This window comes from Hylobates moloch, unplaced genomic scaffold, assembly GCF_009828535.3.
Source record: "Hylobates moloch isolate HMO894 unplaced genomic scaffold, HMol_V3 SCAFFOLD_6, whole genome shotgun sequence".
NCBI classification, from domain to species: domain Eukaryota; kingdom Metazoa; phylum Chordata; class Mammalia; order Primates; family Hylobatidae; genus Hylobates; species Hylobates moloch.
In genome coordinates this window covers 5,060,749-5,075,653 of record NW_026652281.1, presented here as the reverse complement: position 1 = coordinate 5,075,653, position 14,905 = coordinate 5,060,749, and the positions used below count along the sequence as shown (strand labels likewise).

Here is a 14,905-nt window from a genome sequence, read left to right as displayed (position 1 = left end):
TTGCGGGGCCCCCCTGAACATGCCTATCACCACGCTGGTGACCCAGAACCAGCCTTTTCTCTTTCTGACTCAGGGTATTTAAAAATATCCCAGGCTGGAGAATTTGGAGGAATCCGTCTTCGATGAGTGAGCATTAAGCTCTTAAGAGGCAGAAAAGGCCATTCTGCTATTGAATTGTCCTCTGAAGATGCGTTCAGTTCAGCGGTTTCACAGCCACCTCACTGGCAGGCATTGTCCTAGATATTTGGGGTCTAACAGGGACAGGGCTGAGGTTAGAGGTGTGCTCTGCTCTGAGGGGCTATCAGGAAGGCGTCTCCTTCCCACTTAGCTGTCTACCTCTGTACAGGTGAGGAAGGTTCCCCGGCACCTTCTAAACTAGCAGTCAGGAGGCCTGGGTTAGAAGCGAAGATTCAAATCCCAGCTCTGCCACCCTGTGACCTACATAGCCAGCTCCCCTGACCCTGTGAGCATGTTCGCAATCCGGTCTGTTCCTTCATTCAGCAAGCACACAACACACATGTACGTAGTCAGGAGTCCTCGCTGGGCACAGCATGGCTACAGTGGTGCCAGGGCATGGTCCCTCTGGAGGGGCGCATACTTTACAGGTAAACAGAGATACTGGTGTCTGTCAGTAACACAAGCAGAATGATGAATGAGGCTGAATAAGATGCTGGAGCTCACAGAGGAGTCAGTCATTCATTTTGAATAGGAACAGAGTGCAGCTTCTCAGAAGACGTGGCCGAGGCAGGGGCTCAGGGGGTGAATAGAACTCCAGGGTGGGAATGACAGAGGAAAAAGTTGGGGAATGGAGAAGGGAGAGGGCTGCCCAGCCTGAGGAGCCAAGGGGTGTGTCGTTGTCCAGGGGGGCTACAGTGCTGGGAGAGGGGAGAGGTCCAGATGGCGAATGTTGTGCTTAGCAACCATCATAGGGTTTGAGAAGGATGCTGAGAGGGGATAGACCTCTGACAGTCGGGGAATGTTCTTGATGAGAACAGAGCCAGGAAGGAGGAGGTCGGAGCCCAGGAGGTGAGGTGTCTCTTGCTCAGTAGGGAGGTTCTTCCGTAGCCACCGATTCCAGTGACAGCGAGTGAGCAGGTGGATTGTCCCTGGTGATCCTCCGTTTCCAGCCCAGGATGGCCCTTTTCTGTCCTGGTGATGGGCTCAGTCTTGGGGCTGGAGTGGGGAGGAGGCCAGCAGAGGCAGTGCCCTGACAGTTTGAAATCCTGATGTCAGTGTTTATTTGTTCATTGATTTAACAAGTATTTATTGAGGACCTACCATGTACCAGGTGTTGAACAGTAAAGTGGACGGTAGGAAGATGATGGCAAAGAGGCATCCCAAATTCCGGAAGAGCAGAGGTTCTTCTCTTTACGGGGAGTGTGTGATCTAGGTCTGGATTCTGGCGAGGAGTGGCGCTAATGTCTGTGTCTGTGTTTCCGTTCTAGATGCCGTAGGGCCAGGTGAGCTGCTGTGAAGGACTCATTCTTGCTGGCCGGCAGTTACTGGCAACTTGTGAGCTTGGTGGGCTCCTACTAACGCACCTGGGACACCAGGCTGCTGGGCTTCCCTCCAGGCAGCCTCACCAGCAGCTCCCCTGAGCTATGGAGACCCCAGAGGTCCCTGTGGGCTCGCTAATCGACTTTGGGCCTAAGGCACCCACCTCCTCTCCCCAGGAGGCACCACCCCCTGCACTGCAGGACGGCGATGGCTCCCTGGGGGACGCTGCGTCAGAGAGTGAGACCACTGAGTCTGCAGACAGTGAGAATGACGTGGGCGAGTCGCCCTCGCACCCGTCCTGGGACCAAGACCGCCGCTCCTCCTCCAACGAGTCCTTCTCCTCCAGCCAGAGCACCGAGTCTACCCAGGATGAAGAGACCCTGGCACTCAGAGACTTCATGCGTGGCTACGTGGAGAAGATCTTCTCTGGAGGGTAAGGGGTCTGTGTGGACAAGACAGCCTGGCTTGGCCACAGGGCCCAAGGGGACTCGCCTCCTGCTCTTGGCTCTGCCTTTCCCAAGGGTGCCACCTGGGGCCAGAGCTTCCATTTCCTCATCAGCCAGGGGTGGCCACTGCAGTGGCCTCACTCCACTCCATGCTGAATGCAGAGCCATGTGGGGAACTTTTAAAGAATACCCGAGCCTGGACTTCACTCCATACCAATTATATCAGTTCTGTCGGGTGAGGCCCACCATCAAAGTATGTGCGGCTCCCAGGTTATTTGGAAGGGCAACCACGCAGAGAATCCCTGGAGGGACGCGCTCCAGAGTGCCCAGATCACAGGTCCCCATCATCCCCGTGAGCTCCATTATTTTCTTTTTGTTTATTTTCTTTTCTTTTTTCTTTTTTTTGAGACAGAGTCTGGGTCTGTCACCCAGGCTGGAGTGCAGTGGTGCGATCTCAGCTTAAGGCAAGCTCTGCCTCCCGGATTTAAGTGATTCTCCTGTCTCAGCCTGCCGAGTAGCTGGGACTATAGGCACCCGCCACCATGCCCAGCTAATTTTTGTTTTTTCAATAGAGAGAGGGTTTCCCCATGTTGGCCAGGCTGGTCTCGAACTCCTGACCTCATGTGATCCACCCGCCTCAGCCTTCTAAAGTGTTGGGATTACAGGCGTTAGCCACCATACCCGGCTGAGCTCTTATTTTCCAGTGCATGTTGTTCCTGAATTTTATCCACGCATTATTATTATTTTTTTTTTTTTGAGAAGGAGTCTCACACTGTCGTCCAGGCTGGAGTGCAGTGGCACGATTTCAGCTCACTGCAACCTCCACCTCCTGGGTTCAAACGATTCTCCTGCCTCAGCTTCCCAAGTAGCTGGGATTACAGGCATGCGCCACCACGCCTGGCTAATTTTTGCATTTTTTTTCTTTTTTTTGAGACAGAGTCTGGCTCTGTGGCCCAGGCTGGAGTGCAGTGGCTTGATCTTGGCTCACTGCAAGCTTTGCCTCCCGGGTTCACACCATTCTCCTGCCTCAGCCTCCTGAGTAGCTGAGACTACAGGTGACCACCACCACGCCTGGCTAGTTTTTTGTATTTTTAGTAGAGACAGGGTTTCACCCTGTTAGCCAGGATGGTCTCGATCTCCTGACCTCATGATCTGTCCGCCTTAGCCTCCCAAAGTGCTGAGATTACAGGCGTGAGCCACCACACCCGGCCAATTTTTGTAGTTTTAGTAGAGATGAGGGTTCACCATGTTGGCCAGGCTGGTCTCGAACTCCTGACTTCAAGTGATCCGCCTGCCTTGGCCTCCCAAAGTGCTGGGATTACAGGCGTGAGCCACCGCACCTGGCCATCAATGCATCCTTAAACAAGGCTTTGGAGGGACTGTCTCTTTCTTCTCACTCCGCCGATGCTTGTCTCACCTCATTGTTGCTAAACACAAGGGGCACTTGTTCTGCTTGTGGGACCATCTGAGCATCTGTAGGCTAGCCACTCCCTAGCGCTCCTTGTCACAGCTATAGTTGGCTAAGAGGTTGCAATGATTCGCTGAAATTAAATATAGGGGCAACGTAAGATGATAAAGCTGTGGTTACCCATACTGGTGTGCTCATAAGGAGTAGATTCTTTTTTAGAGAGACAGGGTCTTACTCTGTTGCCCAGGCTGGAGTGCAGCAACACAATCATGGCTCACTGCAGCCTCCATCTCCTGGGCTCAAGCAATCTTCCCACCACAGCCTCCCGAGTAGCTGGGGCTATAGGTACACACCACCATGCCCAGCTCATTTTTGTGTGTTTTTTTTTTTTTTCTTTTTGGAGACAAGGTCTCACTCTGTCACCCAGGCTTGAGTGCAGTGGTGCAGTCATAGCTCACCACAGCCTCAAACTTCTGGCCTTAAGCAGTCCTCCTGCCACGACCCCCCGAAGTGCTGAGATGACAGCTGTGAGCCACCACACTGGCCAGCAGCTGATTCTGAAGCAGCTGTTTGCATGGGGCCCTTCCCTGGATGGCCGTTCTTTTGTGGTTCTTGAGGGTAAAATAAGGAGTATTGACAATTGGAGCAGCAGGAAGGGAGAGTGTGGGGCTGTGACGTCCACTGAGAAGCGGGAATCTGTGCATCAGCCTGATGTGTCCCAATGCCGGCTCACTGCCTGTAAATATCTCAGCCACGAGAAGGAGGACGCACACAGACCCCGGAGCCATGGGGTTCAGGTGTGGATTGTGGATCTTCCACCATTCACAGCAGCACACTAGATAAGGATGGTCTTGCTGCAGTGTCGTGTCTGGGCCGGCAGCATTGGCATCTCCTGGGAGCTTGTGAGAAATGCAGTCTTAAGCCTTGCCTGGCCCTACTGAATGAGAACGTGCCCTTTAACAAGATCAGTAGACAGCTGATACACATCAGCGTCTCAGAGGCACTGGCTTAAGGGAAAGTTTTCCAGTTTCATTAACACAATTAGAATTTGTGGCCAGGCTCAGTGGCTTGCACCTGTATTCCCAACACTTTGGGAGGCTGAGGCCGGTAGATCGCTTGAGCCCAGGAGTTTGAGACCAGCCTAGGAAACATAGTGAAACCCCCTCTCTACAAAAAAAAACACAAAAATTAGCCAGGCATAGTGGCATGCACCCACAGTCCCAGCTACTCAGGAGGCTGAGGTGGGAGGATCAATTGAGCCAGGGAGGCTTAGGTTGCAGTGAGCTGTGATCGGACCACTGCAGTCCAGCCTGGGTGACAAAGGGAGACCCTGCCTCAAAAAAAAAAAAAAAGAAAAGAAATTTTGCCTTTTACTCTGCAGAGTCCTTTGTTTCCACTGTGATTTGAGTCCTGCATGTGTAAACTGTCAAGGGCTGACTTCCGCCTTATTCATGGGTGCCTTTCATTTGATGGAGACCAGCCTCAGTTTTCTTTTTTTTTTTTTTTTTTTTGAGACGGAGTCTCGCTCTGTCGCCCAGGCTGGAGTGCAGTGGTGCAATCTCGGCTCACTGCAAGCTCCGCCTCCCGGGTTCACGCCATTCTCCTGCCTCAGCCTCTCCGAGTAGCTGGGACTACAGGCGCCCGCCACCACGCCCGGCTAATTTTTTGTATTTTTAGTAGAGACAGGGTTTCACCGTGGTCTCAATCTCCTGACCTGGTGATCCGCCCTCCTCGGCCTCCCAAAGTGCTGGGATTACAAGCGTGAGCCACCGCGCCCGGCCCAGCCTCAGTTTTCTATGTGTTTAGAAAACAGAACCGTTATATGATAATCTAAGTATCTGACTGTCTAAAAATGCATTTATGGGCTGAGCATGGTGGCTTACACCTGTAATCCCAGCACTTTGGGAGGCAAGGCGGGTGTATCAGCTAAGGCCAGGAGTTTGAGACCAGCCTGGCCAACATGATGAAACCCCATCTCTACTAAAAATAAAAAAATTAGCTGGGCGTGGTGGCAGGTGCCTGTAATCCCAGCTACTTGGGAGGCTGAGGCAGGAAAATCACTTGAACCCAGGAGGCAGAGGTTGCAGTGAGCTGAGATTGCGCCACTGCACTCCAGCCTGGGCGAGACAGAGTGAGACTCCGTCTCAAAAAAAAATTAATAAATAAAAATGCATTTATGTTTAATTTGAGTGCATTTTAGGAGAGCAGTTGTAGCTTCTTGTTTTGTGTGACCAACACTGAGATGGGTGCGCTTTCCTGTGAGCACAGCCCAGTTAATGAAAAGGGGAAAACGCCCAGAAGTTTGTTCATTTGCCAGGAAAGCCAGCCTCTATTTGCAGTAGCCTGTCAGCAATACGGAGTGTGGACACCTGAGTCAGATGCGTCTTCACAAGCATTCCAGAAATTACTGCAAAGGCCTGCAGATACACATATTTCATCTGATGCTGGTATTTAGAGTAAATAAGGACCACGATGTTTTCTACAAAACATAAATGAAGATTGCATAAGCCAAGTGATCTTCAGCCTTCTGCTCCATTTTTGAGTCTTTAAATTTGGGAAAGAGTGTTGGCCCCTTGCAAAGAGTGATGAGAAGTGGCCTGAAATCATGTGAACATGTTATCCATCCTAGTGCTGGCGACACAGATGTGGAGGTCCCCGGTCTCCATCCCTCTCACACACAGCAGGGGATGGCCTGGACCATGAGCAGCCTCGCTCGAGAAGTGCAGAGGGATGAGCGAGCGCCCCGCTGATACGTGGGAGATGGTTTTCTTCTTGGCATCAGACCTTGGTGTCAGTATGCTGACACAGAGCAAATTCAGGACGTCTTAAATTCAGGGGCTGGTTCCATGCTGACTTCAGCATCAAAAACTAGTGGGAAGTCAGAGAGCTGGAGAACCAAGACCTCTTAGGGTTCGTCCCTTATCCAGGCTCAGACCTCCCCAGGCAGGGGTCAGGAGGGGCAGGGGAAGGACATGGGCTTTGGAACCAGGAAGCCTGGATGGAACTCTGGTTCGCCACTCTCAAGCTGGCGTGTGATTCTCCAAGCCAGGCTCCTCACCTTCGTTATAATAGTAACACCATTTCCTCATGGGACCGCCTGGAGGCTGAGATGAGCTGATGGGAGTCAGGGTCTGTGCTTGGCTGGGGAGCAATATTTCGTTAGTTCTTTCTCCTTGCTCTTCCCCTATTGCTCCAGGGGATTGAAAAGGGTTTTTTTTTTTTTCCTCTGCCCTTTTTTTTTTTTTTTAGAGAGGACTTGGATCAGGAGGAGAAAGCCAAGTTTGGAGAGTACTGCAGCAGTGAAAATGGAAAAGGCCGAGAGTGGTTTGCTCGATACGTGAGTGCCCAGGTAAGGGCGAGGTGATGGGAAGGATGGGCGTTTACTCTCAAGGAAGACTCTAGTGAAGCATCACAAATTCGACTTTATCCGACAATGACGCTCTGGAGAAAAAAGTCAAGGGAAAGGACCCAACAGAATAAAAAGTAAAACTTACCCAAAAATATTCCAAAAAGGAGTGTTTAGAATAGTGAGAAATAGTCTGGACACAGTGGCTCACGCCTGTAATCCTAGCAATTTTGGAGGCCGAGGTGGGAGGATCGCTTGAGCCCAGGAGTTTGAGACCAGCCTGGGCAACATAGTGAGGTCCCCCCACCGCCCATCTCTAAAAATTAAAAAAGAATAGTGAGAAACAGGAAGTAGCTCATTTGGACGTCGCACTTCAAGGGAAAGAGTAAGAAACTGGGCTTTCAACGTCATGAAATTCCGGAAAGGTCATTTTTTTAAAGGCAAGCATGCGAGTTATGTGCGTGCATATTTTTATTAACCCGAAATACTCGGTTTTTTGTAAAAAACAAAAAATATTCAAGACCATGACAGCCATGTGAAGAAAAATTTATTAACAAAGTTTAGAAAAGAATTAAATTCTGTCAATATCCAATAGGTTCTTTTTTTTTTTCCTGAGTGGTCTAAGTTTTTAGTTTTTAAGTATTTTAGTGCAAATAATGTATTTTTCATGGAAAAGTTAGAAAATGCAGATGAGCAAAGAGAAGTTAATTACCCACAAATCCACAATTTGGGAACAGCCAGTGTTGTCGTTGTGGGGTACCTTTCTGTGTGTCGGTGTGTATGAAGTTCCTACTTTTAAAAATCTGGGAAGGACACCAAGGGGAACCCCTGCATGTGCCCTGCCCAGTGATGGTTGGGTGAAGGTGGCTGCACGCTGCCCAGGTCCTGGCAGGAGGGGTGGGTTCTACAGTGCAGAGGCAGCAGCTATCCTGGGCCCCCATCCCAGCTGCATTTGGAAACACTGAGAGTGGAAAGCCTGCAGCTTCACTGAGTGCTGCGTGTGTTGCCGTGAACCTCAGTGATGTGTCTGGCCTCTTTCTGGACAGCGCTGCAACTCCAAGTGTGTCTCAGAGGCAACCTTCTACCGCCTGGTGCAGTCTTTTGCGGTGGTGCTGTTTGAGTAAGTAATGCCATTGCCCAAAGCCTTTGTCCTGGCAAGCTCCTCTTCCCTCCCTGCCTCGCTCCCCACCCAGCCGTGTCATAACCCAGCTGCGAACCATATCCACACTAGTCATCAGGTTGCAATTGCTCTGCTACGCCCAGCATTCAGCTAAAAGGCACAGTCGTGACCACCATCTCACGGGAGCAGGGCTGGCAGTCCTTAGCTGGCAGCGAATGAGAGGGCTGCAGCTGGGTGTGAGGAGCATCCTCTGTGCGGGTCCTCAGGGCCCGGTGGTGATGATGTACTGTGGCCCTACCCTCCTCAGGAGATCTGGCACTTTCCCGAGTTCCTATTGTAAAGTACTTCAAAATCAACCGCCCACCCCACCAGCAAATAAACACTTAATGATATGTTGGGAGGACTGTAGCTTTCCCTCCGAACACTGATTAGTCACTGCTGGGGCTTTTTATCACAGGAAGCCCTTGGTAGGCGGTGAGGGGTGGTGGAAAGGGTATGGCTGCCAGCTGGAGATTTAGGGCCAATCTCATCTCTGCTCCCGCTCATGTGAGATTAGGGAGCCAGACCCCATGAGGCATAGACTCCCTTCTCAGGAGCATGGCTCTCTGAGGTCACCAGACCAGCTTCATGCCTCCAAGGTGTGAAATGGAGGGGATGCCTCTCGGCCTTGGGGAGGCTGGGCAGTGGCCTCACCAACCTGGAGCCTCGAGAGGAGGATTCTGGGGCTGGGAGCCCTGATCTGGGCATATCTGCACCGCACTATCCTCATCTCCTGCAGAAGGCCTCCAAGCAGCCCCTGCTTTGGGCCCCACGTCCTCTCCTGGTCCTTGGCTCATCCCATCGCCACCTTCTCACATCACTGCCTTTGTTTTGTCCTTCCAGGCCTGAAAAATATCCCTCCTTTACTTCCTTGTCTCCCAACCAAAAGATGGCTGCTCTCTTGAGTCATTTCTTTGTTTTGTTTTGTTTTTGTTTTTGTTTTTGTTTTTGAGACAGGGTCTTGCTCTGTCACCCAGGCTGGAGTGCAGTGGGATCTCAGCTCACTGCAACCTCTGCCTCCCGGGTTTTCAAGCAGTTCTCCTGCCTCAGCCTCCTGAGTAGCTGAGACTACAGGCACGCACTATCACGCCCAACTAATTTTTGTATTTTTATTAGAGACGGGGTTTCACCATGTCGGCCAGGTTGGTCTCGAACTCCTGACCTCAAGTGATTCACCTGCTCCAGCCTCCCAAAGTGCTGGGATTACAGGAGTGAGCCACCACACCTGGCCATATTCCATACACACACACACACACACACACACACACACACACACACACACACACACACACACACACACACACACGTATATATTTAGTAGAGATGAAGTCATCAGGCTGGTCTCAAACTCCCGGGCTCAAGGGATCCTCCTTCGTCAACCTCCCAAATTGCTAGGATTACAGGCGTGAAGCAGCACACCCAGCCTGCTCTCTTCAGTCCCAGTTCTCCTGCTTCATGTCTCTCCACTTTCTCTCTTTCTCTTTGAACTTGGGCATATACTGGAAGAAGACCAACAAAAGGAGTATCCCTATTTTTCCTGCTCTTGCTCAGGATACCCCAAGTCCAAGATCCACTTCCCCTCTGAGGTCTGGCCTTCAGAGCTGGCCAGGGGAGGGCTAAGAAACCACTGAAAGAGGTTGAGTGAGCCCTCACCTTCGGCCAAGAGGGCAGTGGTTTAAAACAGGCCCTCCAGATTGCCTTTTATGAAACATTCTCTCATGCAATTAAGATACTTCAATTTCCAACATTTGCAGTCACAGACATTTTCGTGAATTCCCATTTGCATATTTCTAATTCTCCATTTTCTTTCTTTCTTTTTTTTAAATTTGCACTAGGCTAAAAGTAATTCTCCATTTTCCTTTGAGTTTTTTGTCTTATGTAAGTAACATTGGGGAGGGAGGGGATTAAAGTCCCAAACCTGCCAAAACACAAAAATTCTTGCCATCACTTGGTGCCTGAGCATATATATGTTTGTATAGTCGCAAAACCAAAGTGAAACAAAACCCTTTCAATATTTAGACAGTTTGGGATTTTTTAGTTTTATAATCTTTAGTTTGTTAAACATCTAAAGTAAAAAGTTAGTTTTTACTTTTAGTCTTTTATAGTTTTATTCCTAGTTTAGTTGACTAGTTTTTTATATAAAAAGATAAAAATGGCCTTTAATCCCACTGTCTAGATAATTTTTTTTGACTTGTAAAGTAATAATTGTCCAAGGTTAAAACCTAAACAGGAAAGAAAAGTCTAAAAGGGATCAGGATAGAAAGGCAAAGAAACCTACAACGCAAAGGAATGGCCCGACCCAAGACCAAGACCTGCTGAATCAGAGGTTCCACCTCCTGACGCCCCACTGCCGATGCTGTTGGCGCGAGCCTGAGAACCAGGGATACGGGGAAGGTCATCCAACTTACTGCTAATTCCCGAGAAAGCAAGGGCTGGAGGGCTGGGTGGCCTGGGCCACGGGCTTGCACTGAAACTTGAGGCCTGGCTTCTCATCCTGGCTCTGCTCCTGGGCGTCAAGTTGAGCTTCCCAGGCCTGGGCTTTCACCTTCCCAGTGAAAGAAGCCGGGCAGGCAGACCACAAACTCCTTCCCGTTCAGAATCAGTCCCAAGCCGTGTGCCTATGTGTAGCTCTCCTAATGGAACTCGGGGAGATTGTTTTGTGTGTCTCCAGTGGGGAAGATATTAATTGGGACGCATGTGTCAAGTGTCTCAGTGATGTCTGACCGACTCGCAGGGAGAAGCAGGTGGAGCGATCTTTAGCCGTGAGTCTTGCCTCTTGTTTCAGGTGTCATCAGATGGATGACTTTGGGCCTGCCAAGAACCTCATGACCATGTGCTTCACCTACTACCACATCGGTAAGACATGGGTGGGCTGATGTGGGGCTCACCCATGGAAACCTGAGGCTCGTCAGCTGATAATGTGGTGTCAGAGGAAGCCTTCTTCATGATTAAAAGCAAAAGCTGTGGGGCCTCCAGAGAACAGAGGAAGCTGATGTTAGGGAGGAGTGAGACTTCAGAGAAAACACAGTCCGAATCGTGGGGCAGGAGATTGACTGCCCAGGGTACGAAGGAAACTCTCCTGGTGCGGTAGGTTGACTGACCAGGGTGCAAAGGAAACTCCCAAGCTGGTAGGAGATGAGAAAAGAAACCTGCTAGGCAGGACGTTTCATGGTGGAGACAGGAACTGCTGGATGTGAAGATACCAGTTTTATGTTTTACCAAAACAAGACACATTTGGTTGTTGGAGGGTGGTGGGGAGGAGCAGTCTAGGATCTGAAGCTGCAGAGAGTGCCCAGGGATGGGCTGGAGGTGGCGTATGAGGAGTGCGGACTGTTATTGATGCTGAGGCTAGGACATCTCTTCCGCCTCATTGCGTTGGGACTTTCTGGTACGTTAGAGCTCAAGGGCTTCCTGCGTGAGTCTCCTTGGGCTGCAGCAACAGGATTCATTCAGGCCACCATAAGTGGAAGGTTGCTGGAAGCCTCCACGTGGAATAGAGGTGGGTCAGGGAGGTGCTAGGCCCTGGCCTACCATGCTGTCCTCTCTCGGGACCCGTGTGCTCACTCTTGGGGTGTATGTATCCCCTCCCCCTCCCACAGCCATCCTCTCCACACCCCTCGGTTCAGTTGGTCCAACTGCCATGGCTGGTGTCCCAGCCACACCAGTGGGCAGGCCCTTCCTGCCAGGCCACACGTCGGCTGCTTTGGGTGGGGTGGGAACCCCCAGTACAACCTGTGGCTCCTCCTTTTTGAAGAACGGATAGACACATAATGAATAGACGCTGCTTCCTGAGACAGGGCTACCCACAGCGGCTTCAGCTAGCGAGGACACCCCACTGGGTCCTGCAGGGGGCCTTTGACCCATAGTGGGCACTGAGGCCCATGGGGATGTCTCATCCTGTGGGGGCGCCAGGGCCTCATGTCCATCCATTGGCTAAGGGAGTTTGGGTGCTGCCCAGGCTTCTCTTCCAGCCCTCCCCACCTCCCCAACTGTCTCTGCACTCCCATTCCAGGGGCCTGGTGCCCAGCTGGCTTCTGCCTCCCTGGCACTGGCATGGTCGGGCCTCTGCCCTCGCCTGCCTGCAGACCCTGCCACTTGGGCGTGGCTCCTGCCTGCGTCTACTTTACTCCCTCCCTGCTCCTAGTGGCTTCTCTGTGCACAGCAGGTGTTGGGGGGCGCTCACAGGGAGCAGGGCCCCCACTTCCTCATCCTGGGCAGGCTGAGCCTGCACCACCCCTGTCCTGGGCTGAGGAGGGAGGCTTCTGTATCCCCACTGCACAGCAGCCCTGCGGGGCTCCCTCTAGGCCTTGCAGTTAGCAGGCGCATACCCCAGCCTCACTGGCCTCATCTTGTTCCCTCTCTCATCCAAGGAAAACCGCAGCTGCTGCCCCCGGAGTCCCGGGAGAAGCCCGCGGGCAGCATTGACTCCTACCTGAAATCCGCAAACAGCTGGCTGGCTGAGAAGAAGGACATCGCTGAGCGGCTGCTAAAGAACACCTCGGCCAGGACTGAGAATGTCAAGGGCTTCTTCGGAGGGCTGGAGACCAAGCTGAAGGGGCCCCTGGCCAGGAGGAACGAGTACGTGTGGCCTTGGGGTCCCTCCCACCTGCAGGGGACTTGGGGAGAGGCTGGTGTGGAGCTCGGGCGGGGGCAGCAGGGAAGGTGCGGGTGAGGCCCAGAGACTGTCGGGAACACTGCACTGCCCAGCTGCTTCTGCCCCCACAGCTTGCTGTGTTTTGCAAAGCCAAGCCCCCCACTGACATGCAGGGATGTCCCTGGGGGCCACGCTCTCTGGGACTGATGAGGAGCCCAAGGGATTGTCAGATGGCAGAGGGAGCTGCAGCCCTCCCTTCTGTCTCCTCTGTCCCCTCCATCCCCTGGCTGGACCAACAGTGAGTGTTTGTGGAACACGGTCTTGAGTCGCAGGAGAAAAAACACTGTCCCCAGGAGAGCAGGGCTCTGACAGACACTCGAGGAATGCTTTGGGGACGGGCACATCAGAAGTAGAACGCATAGAAGCTATGACTTCCACAAGGAAGAGCGATGTGGCAGCCAGAGGGAGCCCCCGGAGTCCCCCTGTTCCCATTCATGGCTGGGCCACAGCCAGGTGCCTTGGCCTCCTCCTCTACCGCATTCAGCTTTGGATTCAGAGAAAATGACAAAGAAACCTCAATGCCACATTTCCTGAATTCTGAAACACTGGCAGTTGACAAATAGAGCCTTGATTTCATAAAAGGCTTTTCAGAGCAAGCCATATTAAATGTACCCAGTCCCACCTGAGAAGTATAGAACAGTGTCTTTGAGTTGAGAAAGTGTGGTGTGAGTCGCGTTTGTCATCATGGTGTCTTCTCTCCCTCAGGGAAGACGAGAGCAAACCCCAGGAGAAGCAGCCCAGGGCTGGTGAGTCTGCCCAGGCAGCAGCAGGAGATGCCCGACACATAGCCCCTCAGCCAGCACACAAGCAGGTGCACGGCCTCTGGGGCTTTCCTGCCCCCACGGAGCATGGGAACCTTGCCCTGGGTGATGCCCCAGTTGCTTCCCAGCTCCCGTGGTCTGTATTTTCTCGCTGAGTTTCTGTGGAAGAGCCACTTTTCTAAGGAGGAACTAAATTCCTTAATCCCAGGAAGGCTAAGGGTTACCGCGAGGGGCTGTGGCCATGCTACGGAACCATCCCTCAGAAGAAGTCCTTATTGCTCGGTGGGAATAGCACCGTTACTGGCTATGGCTAGCAGAAAAGCCATGGTGGGGTTTGCACCACGTGTTTCTCTCACATATGGGGAGAAACTGGCTGCTGGGAGGCTGTCACCCGGAGTTTGCCAACAGCAGGTGCGCAACCAGAGCTGCTTTCAGCCTTTCTCTCTCCTCCTGCAGTGACCGTGTACAGCCCTGAGGACGAAAAGAAGGGGGAGAAGATCTACCTGTACACGCACCTGAAGCAGCAGCCCATCTGGTAAGGCCGAGCCCGCGGCTTCTGTCACCCTCTTACTGACGGGGCCAACAGTCACTCCCCGGGATCACTTCTAGCTGCATTTGTCCCCATTAGAGTGGCAGAATTCTCACACCCACCAGGGTGGCAGAATAAAAAGATGAACACTCACAGGCATTGGTGAGGATGTGGAGAAATTGGAGATCTCCTGTACGGCTAGGAGGAATGTAAATGGAGCAGCCGCTGAGAAACAGTCTGGCAGTTCCTTTAAAGGTGAAACACAGAGTTATCCTGTGACCCAGCAGCTCCACTCCTAGGAGTCGCCCAAGAGAAAAACATGTCCTCACAAAACCTTGTACACAAATGTCTGTAGCAACGTCGTTTATTATGGCCCCGAGGTGGAAACCACCTTCATGGCTGTCCAGTGGTGAATGGGTAAACAAAATGTGGTCCATCCATTGCATGGAATATTAGCCAGCCATGAAAAGGAATGGCATGCCGCTCCACGCTGCAGCAGGGATAGACCTGGGAAACATTGTGAAACTCAGTGGAAGATGCCAGACACAGAAGCCCAAGTATTGTATCATCCCTTTGAAATGTCCAGAACAGCAGATTCCTAGAGACAACAGCAGATGACTGATTGCCCGGGCAGAGGGTGGGGAATGGGGAGCAGGGCGTGACTGCTGATGCGGATGGGGTTTCTTTATGGGGTGAGAGAATGTTCTGGAAATGGTGGTGGCTGCAAAACTCTGTGAATACACTAAAAATCACTGAAATGTATGTTTTAGAGGGTGAATGTCATGGCATGTGAATTATATCCCAATTAAGTTCTTACATATATATACATGAATGAAGGTCATGGTTGAAGTGTGAGGCCAGTGTTGCAGTGGAAATCTTGGCCACCCTGTCATATGGCCCGGCTCTGCCAATGATGGTCGTGCTGCGTTAATCTCTCTGAAGCCTCTCCTCAACATTTTAGAGTGCTTGCATAGCACCTGGAATCAGTGTCAGACAGGCCCTCCCTCTCCTGAAAATCACAGTTGGCTGTGGTGCATTTTGCCCGTTAACCAAGCAAGGGCTACTTGAGGAGCTTGGCCAGGGAGTGCTGCAGGGACCCAGAGGG

The 14,905-nt window shown here is 51.9% G+C and overlaps 1 protein-coding gene across 9 annotated transcripts in view; it reads left to right on the top strand.

Moving 5' to 3' along the window:
* Positions 1-14,905, top strand: part of KIAA0513 (KIAA0513 ortholog) — a 66,463-nt gene that overhangs the window by 39,434 nt on the left and 12,124 nt on the right. For all 9 annotated transcript variants that reach the window (XM_032156284.2, XM_032156280.2, XM_058440422.1 and 6 more), the window contains 7 exons: positions 1,446-1,930; positions 6,601-6,700; positions 7,744-7,817; positions 10,642-10,712; positions 12,227-12,434; positions 13,216-13,256; positions 13,728-13,806. In XM_032156284.2, coding sequence (XP_032012175.1) covers positions 1,602-1,930; positions 6,601-6,700; positions 7,744-7,817; positions 10,642-10,712; positions 12,227-12,434; positions 13,216-13,256; positions 13,728-13,806 — 902 coding nt within the window. In that variant the 5' untranslated portion in view covers positions 1,446-1,601. The remainder of the gene's footprint in view (positions 1-1,445; positions 1,931-6,600; positions 6,701-7,743; positions 7,818-10,641; positions 10,713-12,226; positions 12,435-13,215; positions 13,257-13,727; positions 13,807-14,905) is intronic.